The sequence below is a fragment of the Rhinolophus sinicus genome, linkage group LG07, assembly GCF_036562045.2.
Source record: "Rhinolophus sinicus isolate RSC01 linkage group LG07, ASM3656204v1, whole genome shotgun sequence".
Classification (NCBI taxonomy): domain Eukaryota; kingdom Metazoa; phylum Chordata; class Mammalia; order Chiroptera; family Rhinolophidae; genus Rhinolophus; species Rhinolophus sinicus.
The window spans coordinates 91,613,709-91,635,430 of record NC_133757.1 but is presented as its reverse complement, the minus strand read 5'-3'; the positions used below and the strand labels follow the sequence as shown (position 1 = coordinate 91,635,430).

The following is a 21,722-nucleotide window of genomic DNA, read 5'->3' as shown; positions in this document are numbered from 1 at the left end:
TTGCATGATTCTATAATGTGGATGCATGCCATTAAACATTTGTCAAAGCCCATAGAATGTACAACACAGAGTAAAGCTTAATGTAAATTATGGCTTTTAGTTAATAATGATACATCAATAATGGCTCACCACTTGTAACAAATGTACAACATTAATGCAAGATGTTAATGAAGAGAATTGGAGAAGGTTGGTAAAGGGATATATGAAAACTCATGACTTCAATTTGATATAGATTGTGTAAGTATATGTTTGTTACTAAGGTGGAGAAATATAACAGCAATGAATATATAGAATATCCAATAAGAAATGGATTTTTTTATGATTATGATTATTTTATTAGTAGTAATAGTAGTATTAGTATTAGATGGATGGAAAGAAAAATAAGTTAAAACTTATGAGGGAAACACCACCCAATCCAAAAGAGGGTCCAGGGGAGACTGGTTAGCTCAGTTGGTTAGAGTGTGGTCCTAATAGCATGTATATGTACAGAGGGAGAAAAAGATAGAATTTGTGTCAGGAATCTAAGAAACACTGGAATTGAGAAACAGATGGAGGAGCCAACAAAAGAGAGGGTGAAGGAGTAGCTCAGTAAGAGAGGAGAAGAAAGAGAGTAAGTTGGTTTTATGTGAGCGAACGATGAGTGTGTTCCTTTGCACCAAATGCTGCAGAAATATAATGTAGTTTGTGAACATGTGAAAACAATGTGACATCTAGGCCACTATTTTTATTAAAGTGGTAGGATGTAAGCCGATTTTTAATAAGTTTCATTAAGAAAAGAATTTGAGAATATAATTACAAGTTCAGAGTAATAATTGAAAAGTATGCTAAGGAGAAAGAGGAAAGGCCAGCCATCACTCTGTCATGACTGATTCTGAAAATGTCAGGCAGTTTTTTTTTACTTTATAGGTCTTAAAATGGGGAATTAGGATTTCTGATTAAGTTTTGTTATTGTTGACATAGCGTACAGTTAGTTAATGGTATCCCAGTGAATTTTGAAATGTATCCATAAAATGTGATAAGTTTATGAAATATTCAATGTATAAAGAAGATTTGTCCATAATATGTTTAGCAACAAATGATTGGATCCTCTGGAAAATTAATGATAGTTTACTGAATTACTTGTTGACCTCTAATCTGTGCCCCATTTTAAATTTAAGATGAAGTCATTCTGAAAATTATAACTTCTATTTTAAAATGATGTATTGGTTACCACAAAGCCATTTCTCCTATTAAAAGTTGATTTCCTAAGATAATCATGTTTGCCATAATAATTCTGATCAATGTTTAAATAATCCAAATGGCAAACCATACTTTGCTTTTGTTTAGCATATTTGCATAACTCTCCAAAAATTTTATCAAATAATAGGAATAATCATATCAGTACAGGGATGAGGGATGTTTTAATGAATGAATAACACTTATTCTCCCAGAAACACTTAGAACAAATGAAATTTTGGATTATTTATTTTTTGATGTGCGTTTGGTTGTATAAGGTAGTTCTTAGGGCTGCATTTATATTCACAAACAATTTTTTTAGGGTTTTTTTTTTAAGCAATACTTTCTTTTAGTCTAATTTTTCATTGAAAAATTTTAAATGTTGAAATATACTATATGAGATAATTAAAACAAATCTAAGTTCTCAAATATTCATACTCTTTAGTTGTGACTATACATAAATGGTACAATACATCAAAATATTGCCAAAAAAAGCGACCCATTTGTACTGGTCTTTTCAGGATAGTTAAAGATTAAACTTCCTTACATCTCCAGCAAATAAACTCTTAAGAAGGTCATGGCATTGTTTAAATTTTCTGTTTGGAGCAATTAAGTCAGTGCCATGAGACACCTTTGGAAATTAATAAGTATTCTATGATAATAAGAGCTCTGTAAATTAGGTGCTTATCAGGTTACTATGGTCAATTAAATTAAATTAAAACCTTAGTTTGCATAAAAATAGTCAAATTGCTACAGGATAGTTACAAATAATTGTAGAAAATTCTGAACATTTTCAATTTTATTCAGGATAAATAACAATGGAATAAAACAAATTTAATTATGTTAATATACAAAGATTTGCAAGAATGTAAGTGTATAATAAAAGGTAATTAGTTAATTTTACTATAATATAATCATACAATGTAATATTATGCAGTCATATAATATTTTTATTGAAGACCATGTAATAACACAAAAGAGATTTACAATATATAGGTAAAGGGAAAATCCAATTTTTGTGCTTTTAGAGGGGAAAGACTAATCCCTAGTCTAATAAACTATGTCCCTTGTGTGCTTCTTGAGAACTGACCCCAGTCTCACAGGGAGGAAATGCCAATTCTATATCCTTTCTGTCCGTGCTTAGATTTAAGACCAGTTCATACAGGGAAGAGGTTTTCTACCACTGGGGCTAGCATTATGAAACTTACCTGTTTAATGTTTCTCCTTCAATTTGTACAATAATAGAGAAAGCAAGGATTGTAAGTAACTGGTCCCCAAAAATTATTCTAAGTTGCACCATTGATGGCACATTTGGGACTAGAATTCACACATAAACGTTATTCAACATTCACCATAGAATTTAAGTAACCTGAAAACAAAACACACACACACACACACACAAAACTAATAGAATTTAAATGAGAAGTTGACAAAACCACAATGTCTACCAGTCACAGTGTAAGACTATCACAACTCTCAGAAAACAACAGATGGCTTAGTAAAACAGAAGTAAGGATACAAAGCTTTAGATAACAAAAATTTCAAACATGATCATGTAGACTATACATATGTAGATATATGCATCACTCTGTAATTAATAGAAAGGAAATATATATTGTTTTCAAAAATTTAGTGAACATTTACAGAATTTGGCTAGGTAGTAGGCCACAGCAAAATTCCCATACATTTTTTTAAAAAGTTCTTTCAAGCCATAATCTATGTATGTAAGTCAATACTTTAAAAAAATAAAAGAACATATTTTCAAATTAAAAACCATCTGCAATTAAAAAGCATACATCAAATAGTGTTTTGAATGAAAAGATAAATAGTGTAAAATTAAAAATGATTGAAAACTAAATGACAAAATATCACTATATATAAAAAATTAAGTGATGTGGCCAAAGTAGTAATCAGAGGGAAAATTTTAGCCTTAAAACAAAACAAAAAATGAAATAAAATTATTATATTATGAAACAAAAGTAACTTAAGAGGAACACAAAATTATTGCCACAATGCTTGAAAGAATAAAGAAAAACAAGCAGGAGAAAGCAGAACCTATCAATAATAGCTGGCACAAATGATCAGGAAAGAAAAGGAATGAAGGAACAAGGTAAGCAACACAAACGAAAACTGAATATATAAATTCAGAATTTAACAATATAGAAGCATGTTATGTACAACTTGAGTTTGGTAAATACAAAAACCTAGAAAAATATACAATTATTGGGAAATACAATTTTATGAATTTAAAATTACAAACCTTAATTGTTCAAAAATCATGAAAAGTACTCCAAAAGCTATCACCCAAATAGAAAACAAACCTAGATAATATGACTCCTACCAAATCTGACAAACAGGCAATACCTATTATTTACTGTTTTATTCATGGTTATAGTAAAAGATGAAAATGTTTCCACATTCACTCAACAAGTGAAGCAAGATTCTTTCTTAAACTCTAAGCATGAAAATCCCAGAGGGAATTCTTCCTTATAAAAACAAAGTATTAGAAAATGAAATCTGATTCTATATTAATACATCACAGCCAAACATGGTTTAGCCTATAGGATGGGGAATCTGTTAATGTAATTTTCCACATTAACACTTGGGAAAGGAGGAGAATAATATGAGGTTAAAAGATTTTGATAAAATCCACCAAAAGTGTTGTACATAGATGAAAACCCTTGTCAACCTACCATAACAATATTAGTTAATTACATTAAGCATTATATTTAATGAAGAAATAGTGGGTATAGTCTCCTTTAATAAGAGGAACAAAGCAAGACCACGTCCTCTTATCACTATTACTTAGTATTTTACTAGAGGTCCTAACCAACTCAAAAAGATAAAGAAGCATACACATTGGAAATAAAGAAGGTAAATATCGTTATTTATAATTAACTTGTTTGATTTCCTCTGGCCAGCAACAGTCAATTAAAAACAGTGATTGGAACAGGAGCCATTCCTGAACCAACAGCAATACCATACATTCCAAAGAAGCAGTGTGAAAAGACGTATAAGAAGAAAACTCTAAAATGGTACTGACCCTTAGAACAGAACTAATGATAACTGAGAGATACACTAATACATTCATTGGGTGTGTACATAAATTTAACAACACACTCTTCCTTGGGCAACTGAATAATATATTTTATAATAATAATATATTCTTGTAAATATCAAAAGGACCCTTAAAAATCACTCCTATCTTTATCCCACATATTTTGTCCACAAGCATTGAAAGTGTAGAATGTGATTATATTTTTTTGTTTAACATAGGACGCACAAAGAACATTTTTCTGAACTTGCCTATTTAAATCATCATGTTTTCTGTTTTGCTCCTCAGAATGTAATGTCTGCCTTTTTATTGGATTGTAAAACATTTTCTTACTGATTTATAATTTTCCTTTGCATAATAAATGAAATGACCCTATGTTACATGTATATTAATGATGCTTTAGAAACAAAACATTTAGAAATGCAAACTCCAGATTACTGCACAGCTTTCTGATTTTGTCTGTATTCTTCCTCTAAAAGGCATGTTATTCCTATCATACTTTCCCTGGCTAATAACACGTACTCTTCAAGGTTCACAAGTCTTGCCTCTTACATGATCTGTTTCTCTCATGGAATCCTCTGTAGACCACTGAGGTAGAATCTGTTACATTTGCCACCCTTGATCCTGTCATTTGTGAAGCAATGCTTTGACCTTCCTTTGGGGAACTAGTCTTCCCCATCCACCCAATAAAAGATTTGATAGGGACAGCTCTTTATTACTGCTGCAGTTATCACTGGTGCCTCATTCTCCTGGGTACAAGCATCTGTTCAGAGTTGGGTATATAAATAAATGAAAACCAACGTGATTCAAGGAGGAAGTGTTGAAGCTTCTAATGTGGGGGAACTCTCCTTTTCTTGTGCATGCGCTGCAGGAAGAGAATCTTTCCTTTTTCCTAGAGTTCTAGTGTGATGTGAGATTTCTAATTCCTATGGCTGTTTTTTTTTTTTTTTTTTTCCCCCAAACACTATGAACACATCTGAATTTGCTTGGGGCTTGGGTGGAGTTCCATATTATTGAGCTGGCTCATGATGGAGAAACCTGACTTTCAATCATTTGGTTGGAGCTATTTGTCTGAGGTCACGCTTATTTCTAAACTTTTGATTTATATATAGGACAGTTAATTTACATTTCGGTGTCCTGGTATTGGCTCAAGAAGAGACCTACTTAACATAATTCCTATCTTAGCACTCATCATACTGTATTTAAATAATTATTTATGTGATTTTTCTCCCCTTACAACAGTGTCAGCTTTTGTGGAATGAGACCTTGTAGCAGCTTATTCATAATTTGATTTCCAACTGCATAGCATTTAGAGAATGATCAATAAATATTTTAAAATAGTAGTCCCACCATGTCTGCCGATACATTCCAAGATCCCGACTAGATGCTTGAAACCGCATGGTATCAAACTCTCTATAGATACTGTGTTTTCCTATATGTACATAGCTATGATAAAGTTTAACTTATAAATTAGTCACATAAGAGATTCACAACAATAACTAATAACAAAATAGAATAATTATAATGACATACTATAATAAAAGTTATGTGAATGTGGTCTCTCTCTCTCAAAACATATTATAACCATTGTTTATGTTTACTTACAGTAAGTGATTCGATGTCACTGGTTTCAGGGGATCCCTTACTGAATTGAAGTCTTTGTATGGACTCCGTGCTTTCGTGCATCACATTGTCGTAAATCAAAACATGTTTTCTGTTCATGTTCTCCACCCACGAATGTATTGCCTTTTCCATCTTAACTAAGCACTTACGCACTGTGGCAGTAACTTTTGCAGTCTGAAGTGCAACAGCAAAACTAATACAATTTTTGTCTGTCTCTTCTTCACAATTCCATTGAGAGGTGATTTATTCTTACCATAGATCTTAGCAACCTCAGCATACAATTTTTTTCTTTCCTCATTAAGTCCAGAACTTTCATTTTTTCACTTAAAAGAAGCATCCTATGCTTTCCTTTGGTATATCTGAATTCCAGCATCAGTAGTCTTGTCCTTTGGGGTTATTATTAAGCAAAATAAAGTTTAATTGAACACAAGCATTGCAATACCATGACAGTCAATCTGATAATGGAGGCAGCTAGTAAGTGACTAACAGTAGGGGAGCATACACAGGTCGGGGAGTGTACACAGTGTAGAGACGCTGAACAAAGGGATGATTCATGTCTGGGCAGGACTGAGCCAGACTCATGAGATTTCATCATGCTACTCAGAATGGGGCACAAACTTATGAATTGTTTATTATGGCACTTTCCATTTAATATTTTTAGACCATAGTTAACTGCAGGTAACTGAAAACATGGAAAGCAAAACTTCTACAGGGTGGGGAATACTGTAAAATGGCAAGGTAACTGCTTGTTAACTTTAAGAGAGGAGAAACATATTGTTTGTGAATTATTTCATGCTTTTGTTTCATTTTTTGTTAAGTATTTTATACTTCCAGCAATCCTGTAGTGTGCAGAATTCTTGACATTGTATATATGAACAGTCATCATAACCTTCTCTCTTTTTTAGTACAACTGCCTCACGTGGAGAGAACTCCCCATTCATCCAAGAGGACAGAATTAAATGACAAGGATTTACAGTAGCACTTGGGATAGTTTTTATACTTTGAAAATAGTTAACCAATGATAATTTAATTGAGAATACTACATGAAGCCTACGGGGTCCTACAATTAAGTTTGCGAATTTGTTACAACCATGCTGCTAACCTTTTTTGATATCAGAGGGATTATTCATTATGAATTTGTACAAACTAGACAAATAGTTAACCAAGTTTACTATTTGTAAATTCTGAAAAGGCTGTATGAAAATGTTAGACAACCTGAACTTATTGCCAACAATTCGTGGCTCTTGCATCACGACAATGTACCAGTTCACAAAGCACTGTCTGTGAGGGAGTTTTTAGCCAGTAAACAAATAACTGTATTGGAACACACTCCCTACTCACCTGATCTGGCCCCCAATGACTTCTTTCTTTACCTGAAGATAAAGGAAATATTGAAAGGAAGACATTTTGATGACATTCAGGACATCAAGGTTAATAGGATGACAGCTCTGATGGCCATTCCAGAAAGAGTTCCAAAATTGTTTTGAAGGGTGGACTAGGTACTGGCATCGGTGCATAGCTTCTCAAGGGAAGTACTTCAAAGGTGACCGTAGTGATATCCAGACATGAGTTATGTAGCACATTTTCTAGGATTAGTTACCCAACTTAATTGTCCAACCACTTATATTTACATTAATCCACTATAACTAAGTAAACAAACAATTAAAAATTCATAAAGATAAAAATAAAAACGTTCTTTGTAGCCCTGGATTGAGAAACTCCACCTATAGCCATTTGAGAACATAATATTCTCTAGGCGAAATAACATTCTGAGTTAAAGAATAATCCCACTCTACACACATTCTTATGCAAATATTATTACTATATATTAATAAATCTGTAGGTCACATAGTAAAAATAAATATGTATTAATCACAAGGATATTTTTAAGTCTTTTGACCTTCAGATTTTTAAATGTAATAACCTTAGTATTAGAATGTACATTTCTGTGTATGTGTTTAGAGTATATTGTTTAAATATTTTTACACATTTTGTATTATCCATTTTTGTGTTAGTACCTTGTACTTCTCAATAGAATCTGTTTTCACAATTAATATTCATTAAAATTAATAAATAACTTTAAAATATAGTTAAGTAATACATCTCAATATAAAGTAAAAACAATTTTTAATTGCCTTATTGGCCACTTTCCCGTATCATCTACTTAGTAATCAATTAAATTAATCAGATTCACTCTGGTTTAAAAGTTGAAAAATGCCTTTTTAAGAATCACAGTACTGTAATGGAACTGACTGATATGCTTCTCATATTTATTAAAACTTTTAAATTCTGTTTATCTACTGAATGTTTTAGATTAAGTTAAATCACAAGAGGGTTGTTTATCAAATCAGGTATCTAATAGCTTCTAAGTTTGCTTGAGTTGATTTCTAAAAACAAACAGAAAACAATAACAAAAAGACCTGTTATACTGTTCTAGCAACTCCATTCTAGTTTTTTTTTGTTTGTTTTTGATTGCCCCTAATGTATATCTTAGTAATTACTGCTACCTTTTTTAAAATTAATACAGATGATATAAGACTTACATAGATTAAATAAAGAAAATCCAAAATGAGGACATAAAATGCTCCTTCTTGACGTGTTTTGATGATGATGCTGGCAGGTCTTTAATTTACTGCTGAACTTTTAATATCCAGGAGCTTTTTTGTTTTTGTTTTGTTTCTTTTTAAAATGCTGAATTCAAGCTTATAGATATATTTGGCACATGGCACCACTCTAGATGGTTGATTTTTATAGATCAGGTATTGTTTCCCTCACTTTATAATAAAATAGTTCAGATATGGCCAAATTGTGCCTTTAGGATAACTGGTCTATCATTAAACCACAGCTTCTGGTGACTTTAGACACTCTGGGAAGCCCTTAATGCCCATCTCTCCTTAACTCCTACCAGCTGGCTGTAATGGAAAGACAAACAACATTTGCCTGATTGGCAAACAAGCTTTTTGCATAAGGAGAGGGAGGCAGTTGTGGTTAATTCCCTTCTCAGTCAGCCAGGTGAGTTGTTTGCTGGGTTCCAGTCTTGATTCCATTGAAACTGGGGTTCCTAGTCTAATGGACAAGGTCATTTGAGACAGATCTAAAGTGCTCAGCATGCAAGTGGAGTGATTTCTGCCATCGTTTAGTAAGCTTCCTGATGTAACCATTCCCTCTTTCCCTGACTTTACTTAGAAATGAGTCCTAGCTCTTACTGAAATTGATATAAATAAATGCACAACACGTGGGGAGGAAGATATGGGTGTAGTGGAATGGAAAAACATAAATAGGAGATGATCTAAACAGAGACGTTTCTATATAAAGAGGAAAAGCCTGGAAGCAGTGTAGCATGATTGTTCTGGAGAACTTCATAGACTTTCAAAATCCTTCCTTTGTAGTTACTTACTATGGGACCCTGGACAAGCTGTGAAGAATAAAGTACACTATGCATATAAGTGGCTCGCACACGGAAGATATGCAGTAAGTTAGACCTTTCCTACATATCCTCATGATAGTTAGGAAAAACAAGAGAGTAAAGTATTTTTACAGTGGTTGAGAATGAAAATAACCTGTGAAAGACAACTGTGTGTGTGTGTGTGTGTGTGTGTGTGTTTAAATAAAGAGTTCCATGAAGGTCTTCATAGATCCCAATTTCAAAGATAGTTAGAAATGGACCCCTTGTCACTATATACTTAGTACTTATCTTTCTAGAATTGTGGCACATTTTAAAATGAGGATAAGAAAACCTAGGAAAGAAATTGGTTTAATATATAAAATACTCCTAGTAAAATATCTTGAACATATTCAGTAATAGACGTTTGTTGATTAACTCAAGGTTTAGTACAGGAAGAATTAAAAGGATAAAAACACAAATATAAAACGTAAAATATATCTGAGTGGCCCTATATTGGCTTTTCAAATGTATATAAACTATTATTGGGCATGAAGTGACAGAAGTGACAGGAAAGGGGCTGGACATCTAAAGATCTGTGTCTTCTGGTGAGATCTGAAACACAAAATCAAGTTCTGGCGCTGCCACTTAACTTTTCTGGCACCAGCATCTTACTCTGCCCATCCTAAACACCCCACTCTAATATCTACTTTTTTAACTTTTCCAGTTCCCTACACTGGTTCCCAACAAAACTGGGAAGCACAGTCAGTGAATTATTCCCCTCTGTACCCACCCACCTTGACATGCAAAGTTACTAACTACCTCTCTCATATCTTACCTTCCACTTAACACTCTTCCAGTCTTCTTCCCAGCTGGGTTTTGCTCTCAGCAAGCTTTCAATTAATCCCCATTGAAGTGTTAACTGATAACCAAGGTGTTAACTGAAGTGTGAATTCTCTCAGGATTATTTAAATTTTAAAAGCTGGCTCTTTGAAGATCCAGAGGTTGAGTTATATAGAGAAACTGAGAGGAGACTTTCCTGTGATTAATAACACCACACCATCACATTTAGTTGACTTTTACTTGAATTAGTAACATGCCCAGAAGCTTAGCCTTGGCAATGGCTAAGAGGCTTTGGAGAATAGCAGAGGTTTAATTGCGAGATGAGCTGCACCTTACCAGACCAGCACAAATACATTGGAGATAGACTCAGAGCATTTCAAACTTGCAATTTGTTGCTCTATTATCAGATGTGGAGTTTGATACCCTATTAGAGGCTTTTCTTCCAGACAAGTATAACTGTCATTGTGTGTTCTTCAACAAACTTTTACATCTTGCAGTAGTCCATGGAGAGCTGCATTTTGGGAACTTGCCAGTGAAAGCTAGATGTGAAGAGTTTGAAGAGTTTGATGAACGTGTCAGGGTCATCAGTGATATATATATATACACACACACACACACACACACACACACACACACATTTTAGAGTAAATGGATATATAAAAATAAATATATATGCTTCCGTAAATATAAAGGTGATCATGTTAGCCTTAGGTGGCAATTACAATGCTAAAATACATAATGGAGTATTAGTGCATCATACCTCATCACATATTTTGTGGCAAACAACATACATCTTTTTTAAAGGTAGCTTACAAAGGTTAAAAAGTCATTTTTGAGTTACTGACTTCTGCTGTCGTCAGTTTCATCTAAGACACAATTCCTGTGCTTTGCCCATGGGATTTAAATTTGAAAAAAGAAGAGTTTTTTAAACATGTTAAAATAGTCTTATTGAATTGAAAGGAAAGTCTTTTTTCAAATTTTGAAGTAAAGAGGTGAGGACAGGATGTAGGGGGCTTAAGGATCTGAGAGCAGGAAGAGGCGACAGTGGAGGATGGATCTCCTAGTGATTATCCATTATATCCTAAACAAGAATTAGAATATGCTAAAATATATGGCAAGTCCAGTTGTGATTAGGCCAAAGTAAATATCTATGGAGCATTAGCATACATCAGTATTCTTAAAGTTATCTGACATTTACATCAACCAGGACTCCTATGAATTGTAATTGTAGATTCTGTTTTTTCCCCTCATTACTTATTCACCAGAGTGGGAATAAGGGAAATTGAGGAAAATACCTTTTTCTGAGAAAAAAAAATGCATTTTTTTCTTTCATGTATTCTACATATTACACATTCATTTTAAAATACTGCATTTAAAAATTAGAACTCAATATTAATCATTCTGTTTGATTCCTATTTTAATATAGTTTGAAAAACATTACACAAGTGTTTTATGGGATTGAAACGGAAAATAGGACAAGGTACTGCTGCTGTTCAAACAGCTCCTGAAGTTTGGAAGATACATGAAATTTTCAAAGGTCATAGAACTGAGAGACGTAGTTTGGGCTGAAATAATCTCTAATAATTTAAATAAATACATGATGTTATTGCAGTCTTTTAGTTCCAATAGATCTTTAGATTTACATATAATAATCACCTAAATTCCCTAAGTCTATGGGAGAGATTCACTTCATCAGATTTTCTTTATAGGGGGTTGGTTACTGATTTCCTTCCTATTTATTTAAAATATTATGTGAAGTCATAGAGAGCAAAGTGTTTTTTCATAAATGGAGGTTTGGAGGGCAAAATTAGTGTTTGGCCTTCAAAACTCTCTTCCCATTTTGCAGTAGGGAGACATAGGTTGGCTTTTTTTCTAGATTTTGACTCAGGTTCTAGAACGTAAAATACAGTTGCTGAGTTTTTATTAAAGGAACATATCTACCGTGTGCGGAACATGTAGGTGTGTGGAAGATGTCGGTGTCCCCAAATGCCCTACCTGGTAATTACTTTTTTTTTTTTTAAGAAAGTAATTCTACCCTTTAATATAATAGTTTGCACTCTGTAATAACTCAGCAGTTCACCGAAACACACTTTAACATTTCTGAAATTGAACACATCTCCCCAAGACCCTATAGATGGCTTTGCCTTAGGGCGGAGCTTAGTCCAAGAGGTTTACTGGAGAGAAAGTCCAGGGGATTCTTGGTGATGCATAAAGTTTTCCTTAGACAGATCTCACTTCCCAGGTCTGACTGACCAGCTTCGTAAATGCAGAGCCGAGGCACCTACGAGAGGTACCGTAGGCGTTGTGTTGAATAAATCCGGGAGCAGAGAGAATGATCGCGTTGTCTCACGAATATGAGGACCGCTTCTCGAGAGGAGAGGTTAGAAAGCTGATAAAGATTCCTAGGCGAGGAGCAACCGCATGCCCTGCCTCCAGCCGAGCGGCGCATCGGTAGTCAACTGCGGCTCGGATCCAGAGAAAGGAAGGTGGGATAGGAGGAGGTGGAAGGGAGGGAAAAAAGGGGCTGGGGGAGGGAAGGGGTGAACCAACCGGAGTAAGCGGGAGAGCAGCGCGCGGGGGGGGGGCGGAGATGCGGAGAGCGCGTCCGGCGCAGGGAGCTGACTGGACCGCTCGAGACGGCGGCGCGTGCGGCGGCTCCTGAAAGCAGCGAGTTGGCGGAGCCAGGCTGCATTTCTAGCAGGAGCTGCGAGCACGGTGCGGGCTCATAACAAGGTGATGTGCCAGGAAGCATTTTTTTTCCCCGCTCGGGCTGCTCTCGCTGGGGCTTCCTTCCTTATCCCCACCTCTCCTCCCCCGGGTCTGCGGGTCTACGTGTGAGTGTGAGTGCCTGGGTTTAGGGGTAAAGCCTAAGGGGAAGGGGGGGCACCCTGTCCCTGCTTGTCCCCTCCTCCCTCTACCTCCGTGGTCGCTGAAGCACGTTTTCCAGGGTCTCCCCGGTCAGCGTACCCCTTGTTTGACACAGTCCTCCCTATCCCCCCGGTTGTGTCTCCTTTCCCAGATGCTCAAGGTGCCAGCCGTATTGTGTGTGTGTGCAGCCGCTTGGTGCAGTCAGGCTCTCGCAGCTGCCGCGGCGGTGGCTGCGGCCGGGGGGCGGTCGGACGGCGGTAATTTTCTGGATGATAAACAATGGCTCACCACAATCTCTCAGTATGACAAGGAAGTCGGACAGTGGAACAAATTCCGAGACGTAAGTGCTGCGCATTCCCAACCCCGGGCACAGGAGCGCGGGGCTCCTGAGCCGGGGCCGCGGCGGCAGCTGGTGGGTGGGCAGTGGGCTCGGTTTTCCGAGCAGAGGGTTTGAGGAGACGCGGGGCGCACGGCGGCTGAAGTTGGCGGTTTCGGTGCCCCCTCCCGGTTGGTGCAAGGGGAATAAGGGCTTATTGGCCCGCAGCATAGGAGTTCAGGGCTCACCGGGTTCCCACTCTTCTTCCCACCATCCCACTGTCCCACTGTCCCCCGCCTCCCGGCCCCTAAAGATTTGCAAAGTGCTGGCTCTCCCCTCTTAACTTTTGAATGGTATTTCTGGCACTAGTAAACACAGCAGATAGGCTTTCGCGATGTACTGCTACGAGAGTAACTAAGATCGATCCCGTTACTAATGGTCCATTAAGGAATTGGAGGGAGGAGGTAGGAAGATGTAAGATTTCTAAATGCCCGCTCTCCATGGGTGGGAGGATGTTTGGCAGCATCAGTCGGCAGAAGTTGAACTGCTCCTGATTACATAAAATTGCTGGTCAGATTTGTGCTTCGGCATTGACTTTAGTACAGAACATATTTACAGTGTATTCGATTGCGTTTTATTCCAAAATGAATCCCTGCCGTAAAATTTGCGGAGTGTGAGGGGTGGGGGGTGGGGTAGGGTGGAACGGACGTCCGCAGGTGCTAACTATGAAAGGGTTAAGCTGTAGACTCCCGTGGGGGACTTTCCTAAAGGGTTATTTAGACCGAGCCAGGTTTTAAGAGTGGACGCTTTTTTGCCTTCGAGCCAGGTACCGTGATATGCAAGTCATTTTCCCCCCACCTGATATGAATGAAGCAGCGTTAAGAGCTGCCCCGGGCGTCAAGAGCGCGCGGTACCCCTCAACGCATCCAACCTGGTTGTCCTGGGGAGGAGGTTGATTACCGCCCCCATCCCACCCTTTAGACCCATGAGGCCTGAAAGGAAGCGAGAGTGATTCACAGACACATTGCCAACCCTTACTGTGACATTTAAGAGAATTTCTCGTGGGGTCCATCTGCAGTACACTGCGTGCAGACGAGTTAACTTCTTTCATCAGTTCACACTGTCACGATTTGGGGAAATGAATGGGAGTTTAGATTAATTTTCATCCTGACTCCTCTAGCCCTTCTCCCAACACCCCTTACATGAAATTACAGACAAGCCAATCTAACACGTAGCTGATCTGGCACAGGGGTAACTAAACGAACGCTAATTTTTACTTTAAAATTAGGTGAAGCTCATTGGCACTAGGCATGGGCACACGGATGAAAACTGATGATAATGATAATACTTAATGGAAGGCTTCGCTTACGTACATGCTTTATGAGCAGGTTTAAACATTTTATGGTTAAATGACTGTTCGTATATTTAAAAGTGAACCCCTTAACATTCTTTCTGTTGTTCTCAGTTTTAGTTATTATTGAATACAATCAAAAAGGCAAGCAAGAGACTGAGATATTTCTGAACCTAGGGAAGAATTTATGTGTATCATACCCTCATTGAGGAAAAAAGCTATTGAACATTTTGTCAGTATTTAAACAGTGCTTCTCATTAGGACATTCCATTTCTTAATGGCTGCTTTAAAATATTTTAAAAATGAATTTTAGGCTTCTCTAAATTATATTTTAAATCTGAAATAGCTTAGTACTCTGTGACTTGATTAAAATGTCTTTTGAATTATGAAGAGAAACCAGTCTATACTTGGAAAGTTTGTAAATGTGTTTGATTTAAACTAGTTGGGCAAGCTGAGTTGCCTGAAAGAATTAATATTCTAGGATCCTTTCAGCCAACTTCTATAATTACAGAGTATTTATTGCTATAATATTTTCAGTTATTATGTGATCTCTGGGGAACAATCCATCCAAATTATATGTTAAATGTAAGTAACGGATTTACTGAAATATGTTTAGGAAATGTCTGTTTTCATGCTCATGCAATACATGAAACTATAATAATGATTTATTTGAAAACTTTATGTGAAGTTTTAGCATTACTATTTTAGTGAGACAATTACATTTGTATAAGAAGGACTTCTGGAGGGCATAGGGAAGATAAGTGTTACCTTTTCCCCCCTTTAACTACCTGTTGCTTATTATTCACATGATAAAATGTATGCTGACAGTGTGACTGCTCAACTCAGGATAGTATGTCATCCTTTCTTAGACCATCCACCCCACTGCTAATTTACGTAGTTTTCATTCCCCTTTTTGGGAATCAGCTTAATAATATTCCTATGTATTTTTCAGAATGTTGTTGTTGTTATTGTTTTTTCTTTTAGTTCATTTTTAGCTGGAAACCCATGGTTATGAGGCATTGCCTGAAATAAATCTGTGCTGCATGAATTTACCTTGAAATGTTCTGCATGCATCATTGATATCTTAAGTAATGGATTTGTATACTCAGTTTATATATAGGCAAAGAAACAAGGAAACCTGAACCTATTCTTTTAGAAACAATTTAACAGACAAATTTCTATTTAGTGCTTGGTCCCATAAAAATACACTTAATTTCATTTGGGAAAAAAAATAAACTTTGGGTGCTTCAGCATAATTAATACCAGAATCAATTCTTACCTTTCTTCGTGTGACTTTCACACAATCAACATTATTTTACAACTAACGCTTTGATGAAAGTCTGAATGATATCTTCTTTTCAATTATGTTTGAAAACTATTTTGATAATATCTGATAATTCAATTCATCGTCATATTTAATTGAATGATTTTAAAAATAAATGTACTCTATTATATTCAATATATCATATGTATATATAATATGATACATATATATGTGTGTGTGTGTGTATATATATATATATATATACTCACATATATATAAATAAAACTTTATATATAAAACTTTAGCAATAAGGAGCATGGATAGGAAGTGTTATACTAGAGTAGATGAACATAAGAAGCACTGTCCTGATGACTCATTTTTCAATTTACTCAATATAAATAATAAACAGACAAATAATAAAACCAAAGGCCAGCTTATAATGAGTATGTATTAGCATAGAAGAAACTTCCAAACAATTTTGAGTACTTTATACTAGCAATGCTCTTTGAATAAAGTTTTGTTACTCGTTAGAGTGTACAAAATGTCATTATATAGACATAGAGAACTTTTATCCTTTAGAAAATCATCTGTATATTTGGTTATTAGTATAAAAATTCCTGTAGAGATTTTAATCCGTATGTTTTTGGAAAAACAAAAATTTAATGTAAAGATATAGACAGGGCAATACATTTACAAATAAGTATAGTAGCTAGAATCAGTATGCTATATCTGGGGTTAATTATGTGTTTTTAAAATAAAGCAAAGGAACAAAAAAACCTGGGGCTCATTTTGAACATTGTTTTAAGAAATGGTTACCATTTGTATTGTAAAACCCACAATCAACTTCAGTTACATTTATCCCTTAAGTGATTTTTAATACCCTTTAGATACATTGCAAGCAATCGTAAAGCTTTGCAATTTAAATTTAAAAATTGAACCTTAATGTAAGTTAAAGGACATGTAAAACGTGAAAGTGTAAAATATAGGTTGAAGTGCCTCAGAGGCATTCAAATTATAAATTGACATTTTAAAAATGCCTGGTTTGGATATATGGAATAGTAAGTAAACTTTTCTTAGCGTCTTTATTTCCCTTTTTCATCTGAGTTGAGATTCTAGAGTGCACAAATTATTTAAAATATAATGGCTGATGGAAAGGGATATTTCCTGTCACTTAGTAGCTGCAGAGGAATAAAACCGCTGAGAATCTATCAACTTTTACTGCTATTAGTAAGTAAATAAAACAATTGGTTTCTATGCCTACTCGAAGTAATGCTTTAAAAGGCATTAATAGTCAAACAATGAGAATCATTAAAGAATGCTCTCAGTATTTTCCTTGGATTTATGATGCACCCTGGATGTGCTTCCTGAATAGCAGGCATACTCTTAGCGTTGAAGGCTCCTCCTTTGTAGTACCTTTTTTTCATAATTAAATTTTTTACTGAGATATAATTGACAAGTAAAATTGTGTGTATTTAAGGTTTACAATGTGATGATTTCATATATATGTTACATATATGAGGGGTGCCAAAACAATGCACACATTTTAAGAGATGTTATCTGGGTGTTACTTTTCAAAGTTGAATTAGGGTGGCGGTGTGTAGTATGACGTTTGCTCAAAAGATGGTGTTGATCAAATGAATGCTAGCATCATTCATTGTATTACCATTTTAATACAGTTTTTTCCTTTCTTAAAATATGTACACTTTTTTTGGCACTCTTTGTATAAGTGATTCTTTGTGGTACATTAATAATAGGCAAGAAAGTTTTACTAGTTCACTTTTTAACAATATGTACTAAACACAAAATTAAATAATTATTAACACTTCAGAGACATGTGACAAATTAAACCACTATTCTGTGTGTTCAGGAATACTTTCTCAATAATAGATAACCAATTCTGATGAAAAACACATTTTTAGTGTTTCTCATTGTGAAACAGTCTTTTTTACTGTGGTCACCATTACCTACATTTTATAGTAGTTGAGAACACAGGCTCTCCATGGGCATTCTTCACAGTTAATTTCTTAATTCACATAGGGTTTATCTCTCTGAATGTTGATGTTTTGATGACTGGGGGCCACACTGTGTTTAAAAATTCCTAAAAACCTTTGTATACAGGTCTTTTGGCTGCCTACTAAGTAACAAATATGTGTACATATTTGCAAATCAGAGCTTGTAGAGACTATAACATGCAATGTTTTTGATATTAAACTATTATTCATTTTTTTTTAACTTTTATTTTTTTAACTTATTTTTTAAGTGTGTTTTTCCAGGACCCATCCATTCCAAGTCAAGTAGTTGGTTCAACCTAGTTGTGGAGGGCGCAGCTCACAGTGGCCCATGCGGGCATCAAACTGGCAACATTGTTGTTAAGAGCACCACGCTCTAACCAACTGAGCTAGCCGGCCACCCCTATTCATATTTTTTTAATCGTTCAGGGATGTCATCAAGAAAGAGGCAGTGGACTACCTGAGAGAAGCAGGTCTTTGAAGGTTCTGGGGCCAGTGAGTTAGTTTAACAGCAAAGACCTAGCCCCATGCAGCATCCTAAGCCCTGTCCTTGTCTCGGGATCCTAGTTAAGCAATGGTTGTGGTACAACCTCCACATCCCTATTTCTTAACCCCAGCCACCTACCGCCATCACCGCTACCATACTCACCAGTCAGGCTTTAAGATTGGTTTTGTCAAGTCAGATGTCACATGAAGAAGGCAAGTCAGAGAATACCCACTGATCTCTAGTTTCTAGAAAGAGAATTCTAAGGTAGAGCTGGTATTATCTCATCAGACCCCAATAAGAAGTGTGAATTGAGTACAAAATTTAGTCACTTTGCCGTAGGTTCATTCTAACAAAAATTAGAGAGATGTACGTGACACATTGAAGTCACCAGCTCTCCTACGTTTTAGTGAATTATTAGAAAGTGTAACTGAGTGGATAGAGAAATAAATTTTTGCTTGTGTGTATGCTATATATGTTTATAAGATGTCTTGGTAGCTCTTTGCATAAATGTACATGTATATATACTTTATGTGTGTATATGTGTGTCTTCAAATAGGTAACAGATGAAATAATTAGAAAACCAAGGTGATTATGTTATTGTGTTAATGATTTTTTATACACTAATTAGAAAGCAGGCACTCCTACTAAAATGCTGTTATGACATGTGTTAGCTTTTTTTTTCCTGGTGAATTTTTTGCATCTCAGAAATTCAGAACACACACACACACACACACACACACACACACACAGAAAAATGATGAAGTACAAAAAAAAAATTCAGAACACAGTCTCATTTGCTGTTGTATGTGGTCACTGTGTGCCTTCCTAGTTCTTATGGGAAGTCAGCTTGTTTGAGATTATACGACTATGCCTAAACTTTTTAGCTAGATATACAAAAGGAACATCAGATACTGCTATTAATGCATTTATTTTCCTTCTCTTACAATAAGACTGTTTTTAGATCTCATGATTCTGACTTAGAGTAACATTTTAGGTTCCTATACAACTTTAGTTTTCATGATCTGGGCCAGAATTAATTTTATGTGTGTATTTTTAAAGGCTGATCTGTGAATCATCTATACATACCATCCGGCTCCTGTAATAAGCTGCTGGAGTAGTCACATGCATTTTTCCCATTTATGAAATTTCTTTCATCTTTTCTACTTTCTACCTCTCCTAGTTTACAGATTTGGTTACCGTATTAGACTTGGAACTCTCTACAGCGTAGATTGTAGTCGTCTGCCATCAAAATCTGACTGTTCACCGAGCATGACCACAAGGATGGGGTCAGTGTTAGCCTTAGAAAAATATTTAATAAATGAAGGAATATTGTATTAAATGTACATTGCCAATTGAACAGTTTTAAGGAAAGGCTTTTAGAACCCTTTTGCTTTTCATTGACCATTTCTATTTCTGACCACCTTCAGTGCAGTTTTGTAATTTGAATGAAATTTTAATTTTCATAAAATAGAAGGTTTCAAGTACTAAACTGACTTAGTCTGTAAGTTCCAAAATGCACCAAAATGGATAGACTATGCCAAAACTGTCATGTTCCATTTTAGAGTGGTAATTGTAGACGGTAATTTTGTTCATTGCTCTCTGCCTGTACATCCAATTCTTTTCCTATAGTTTCTCTTGGGCCACTTAATTTTGTTGCTCTAAACTTTGATTTTTTTTTTCCTGCTTACTAAGTAATATCAAAGACCAATAACTTCCCCATCTTCTTCAACTACTGCACTGCAATGAAAGTTTATATGGCTAAATCCAGATGCCATAGGCAGTCCAGATTTCTTTCTTTTGCTTCTGCCTCGCTTACAATTGCCAATGTATTATTTAGGAATAGGTTAAGTTCCTACAATTAGGATCCCCAGAATCTGTGTGCCTGAATTAAGAGATCATTTTACTTCCCAACCAGGTAACCATTCGGAAGTGGGCTGTCCAGGCCTAGACTTTCAGAGTTATTCTCTCAGGGTTCTCTATAAATCGCCATTTCCTATCCGGCAGGAAGTATTTAAGAAAAAGTCTGGGAGACGCAGCTTATCCTACCAGTGACGGGAAAGTTGTCACACATGACTTCTCTGTGTATCCCTAAGTGACATGGCTAGTGACATGGCTATAGCTAGCTACAAGGGAGGCTGGAAAATGTCATCTCTAATAGGAAAGGATTAACACTAAAAGAAACAAGGTGATTCTGGTACTAGGAGGGAAATACTAGTAACTGCTGTGTCTGTTTCAATATCTAAATATCTCTTGGAAATATTCTCAGTGCTTAATAGGAATTTTTATCATTTCCTGTTAATTGTTTGCCTTGCATTCAGTCTCTTCTCCCTAATTTCCTATCATTCCTCTATCCTCTATTCAGGATAGAACTGGTATCCAAGGTTGTGGGTGTAGGAGCTGGAGGGCAAGAAATAGCGTGTTCCTGTCTGAGAGGAAATATTGCAGGTCAGAACCAAAGAAACGCATCCACATAGGGCATTAGGGAGAGCGTGTGTCTGATGATGATGAGTCCGATTTTCTAGTGAAATTGTTTAGCATTACCTTTTGTAGCTATCTTTGGTCATAGGTCTAGAATGCTCTGTGTGAGGTAGATAATGGTGAGCAGTGGGAAGGAATTAGAATTTACTTGTCATTCCCCATCGTTGAAGGACAAAATACTCTGTATTGCCAAGGTTGTGTTTCCTCTGATACAGGAAAAAGAGAAGTATCGTTAATGTAAAGTAGCTTTCCCTTGAATAATTCTAGAAATGATGCCATTGCTGGATTCATGCTGCTCTTAATCCTGGAAGCAAAGAAAACAATATTTTCACCATTAGTAGAGCAGATCCTTAAATAATGTCATTTCATTCAACATCATTGTTGTTATAACATTGATGAGAAAAAAAAAAAAATCAATTCTTGACCGGGAGCTGCATTTTGTGTGGAGTTCACATGTTCTCTTATGTCTGCCTGGGTTTTCTCGGGGGACTCTGGTTTCCTCCCACATCCTAAAGGTGTGCACATTAGGTGATTGACTCGTCTGAATCATCCCTGTCTGAGTGAGTGTGGGTTTGTGTGAGTGTACCCTGTGATGGAAGGGCATCTGTCCAGAGTGGGGTCCTGCCTTGTGCCCTAAGCTACAGGGAGAGGCTCTGGCCACCTACAACCCTGAACTGGAATTAGCGGGTTGGAAAATAATGATCTTACTTGCTTTTATTCATCTTTCTTAAATGTATGCATAGCTAACTTTTATTTCAGTGCTAATACCGTGTTTCCCCAAAAAGAAGACTGGGTCTTCTATGACTTTTTGCTCCAAAAGATGCATTAGGG

At 36.0% G+C, this 21,722-nt stretch overlaps 1 protein-coding gene across 4 annotated transcripts in view; it reads left to right on the top strand.

Moving 5' to 3' along the window:
• The first annotated feature begins 12,319 nt into the window (after positions 1 to 12,319).
• Positions 12,320 to 21,722, top strand: part of SPOCK3 (SPARC (osteonectin), cwcv and kazal like domains proteoglycan 3) — a 335,282-nt gene continuing 325,879 nt past the window's right edge. The window contains exons 1-2 of one of the 4 annotated variants that reach the window (XM_074338292.1): positions 12,320 to 12,851; positions 13,138 to 13,326. In XM_074338292.1, the coding sequence (XP_074194393.1) occupies positions 13,138 to 13,326 (189 nt within the window). In that variant the 5' untranslated portion in view covers positions 12,320 to 12,851. Of the gene's footprint in view, positions 12,852 to 13,137; positions 13,327 to 21,722 lie in introns of those variants that run through there. The other 3 variants (XM_074338291.1, XM_019731467.2, XM_074338293.1) reach the window with 3 other exon arrangements.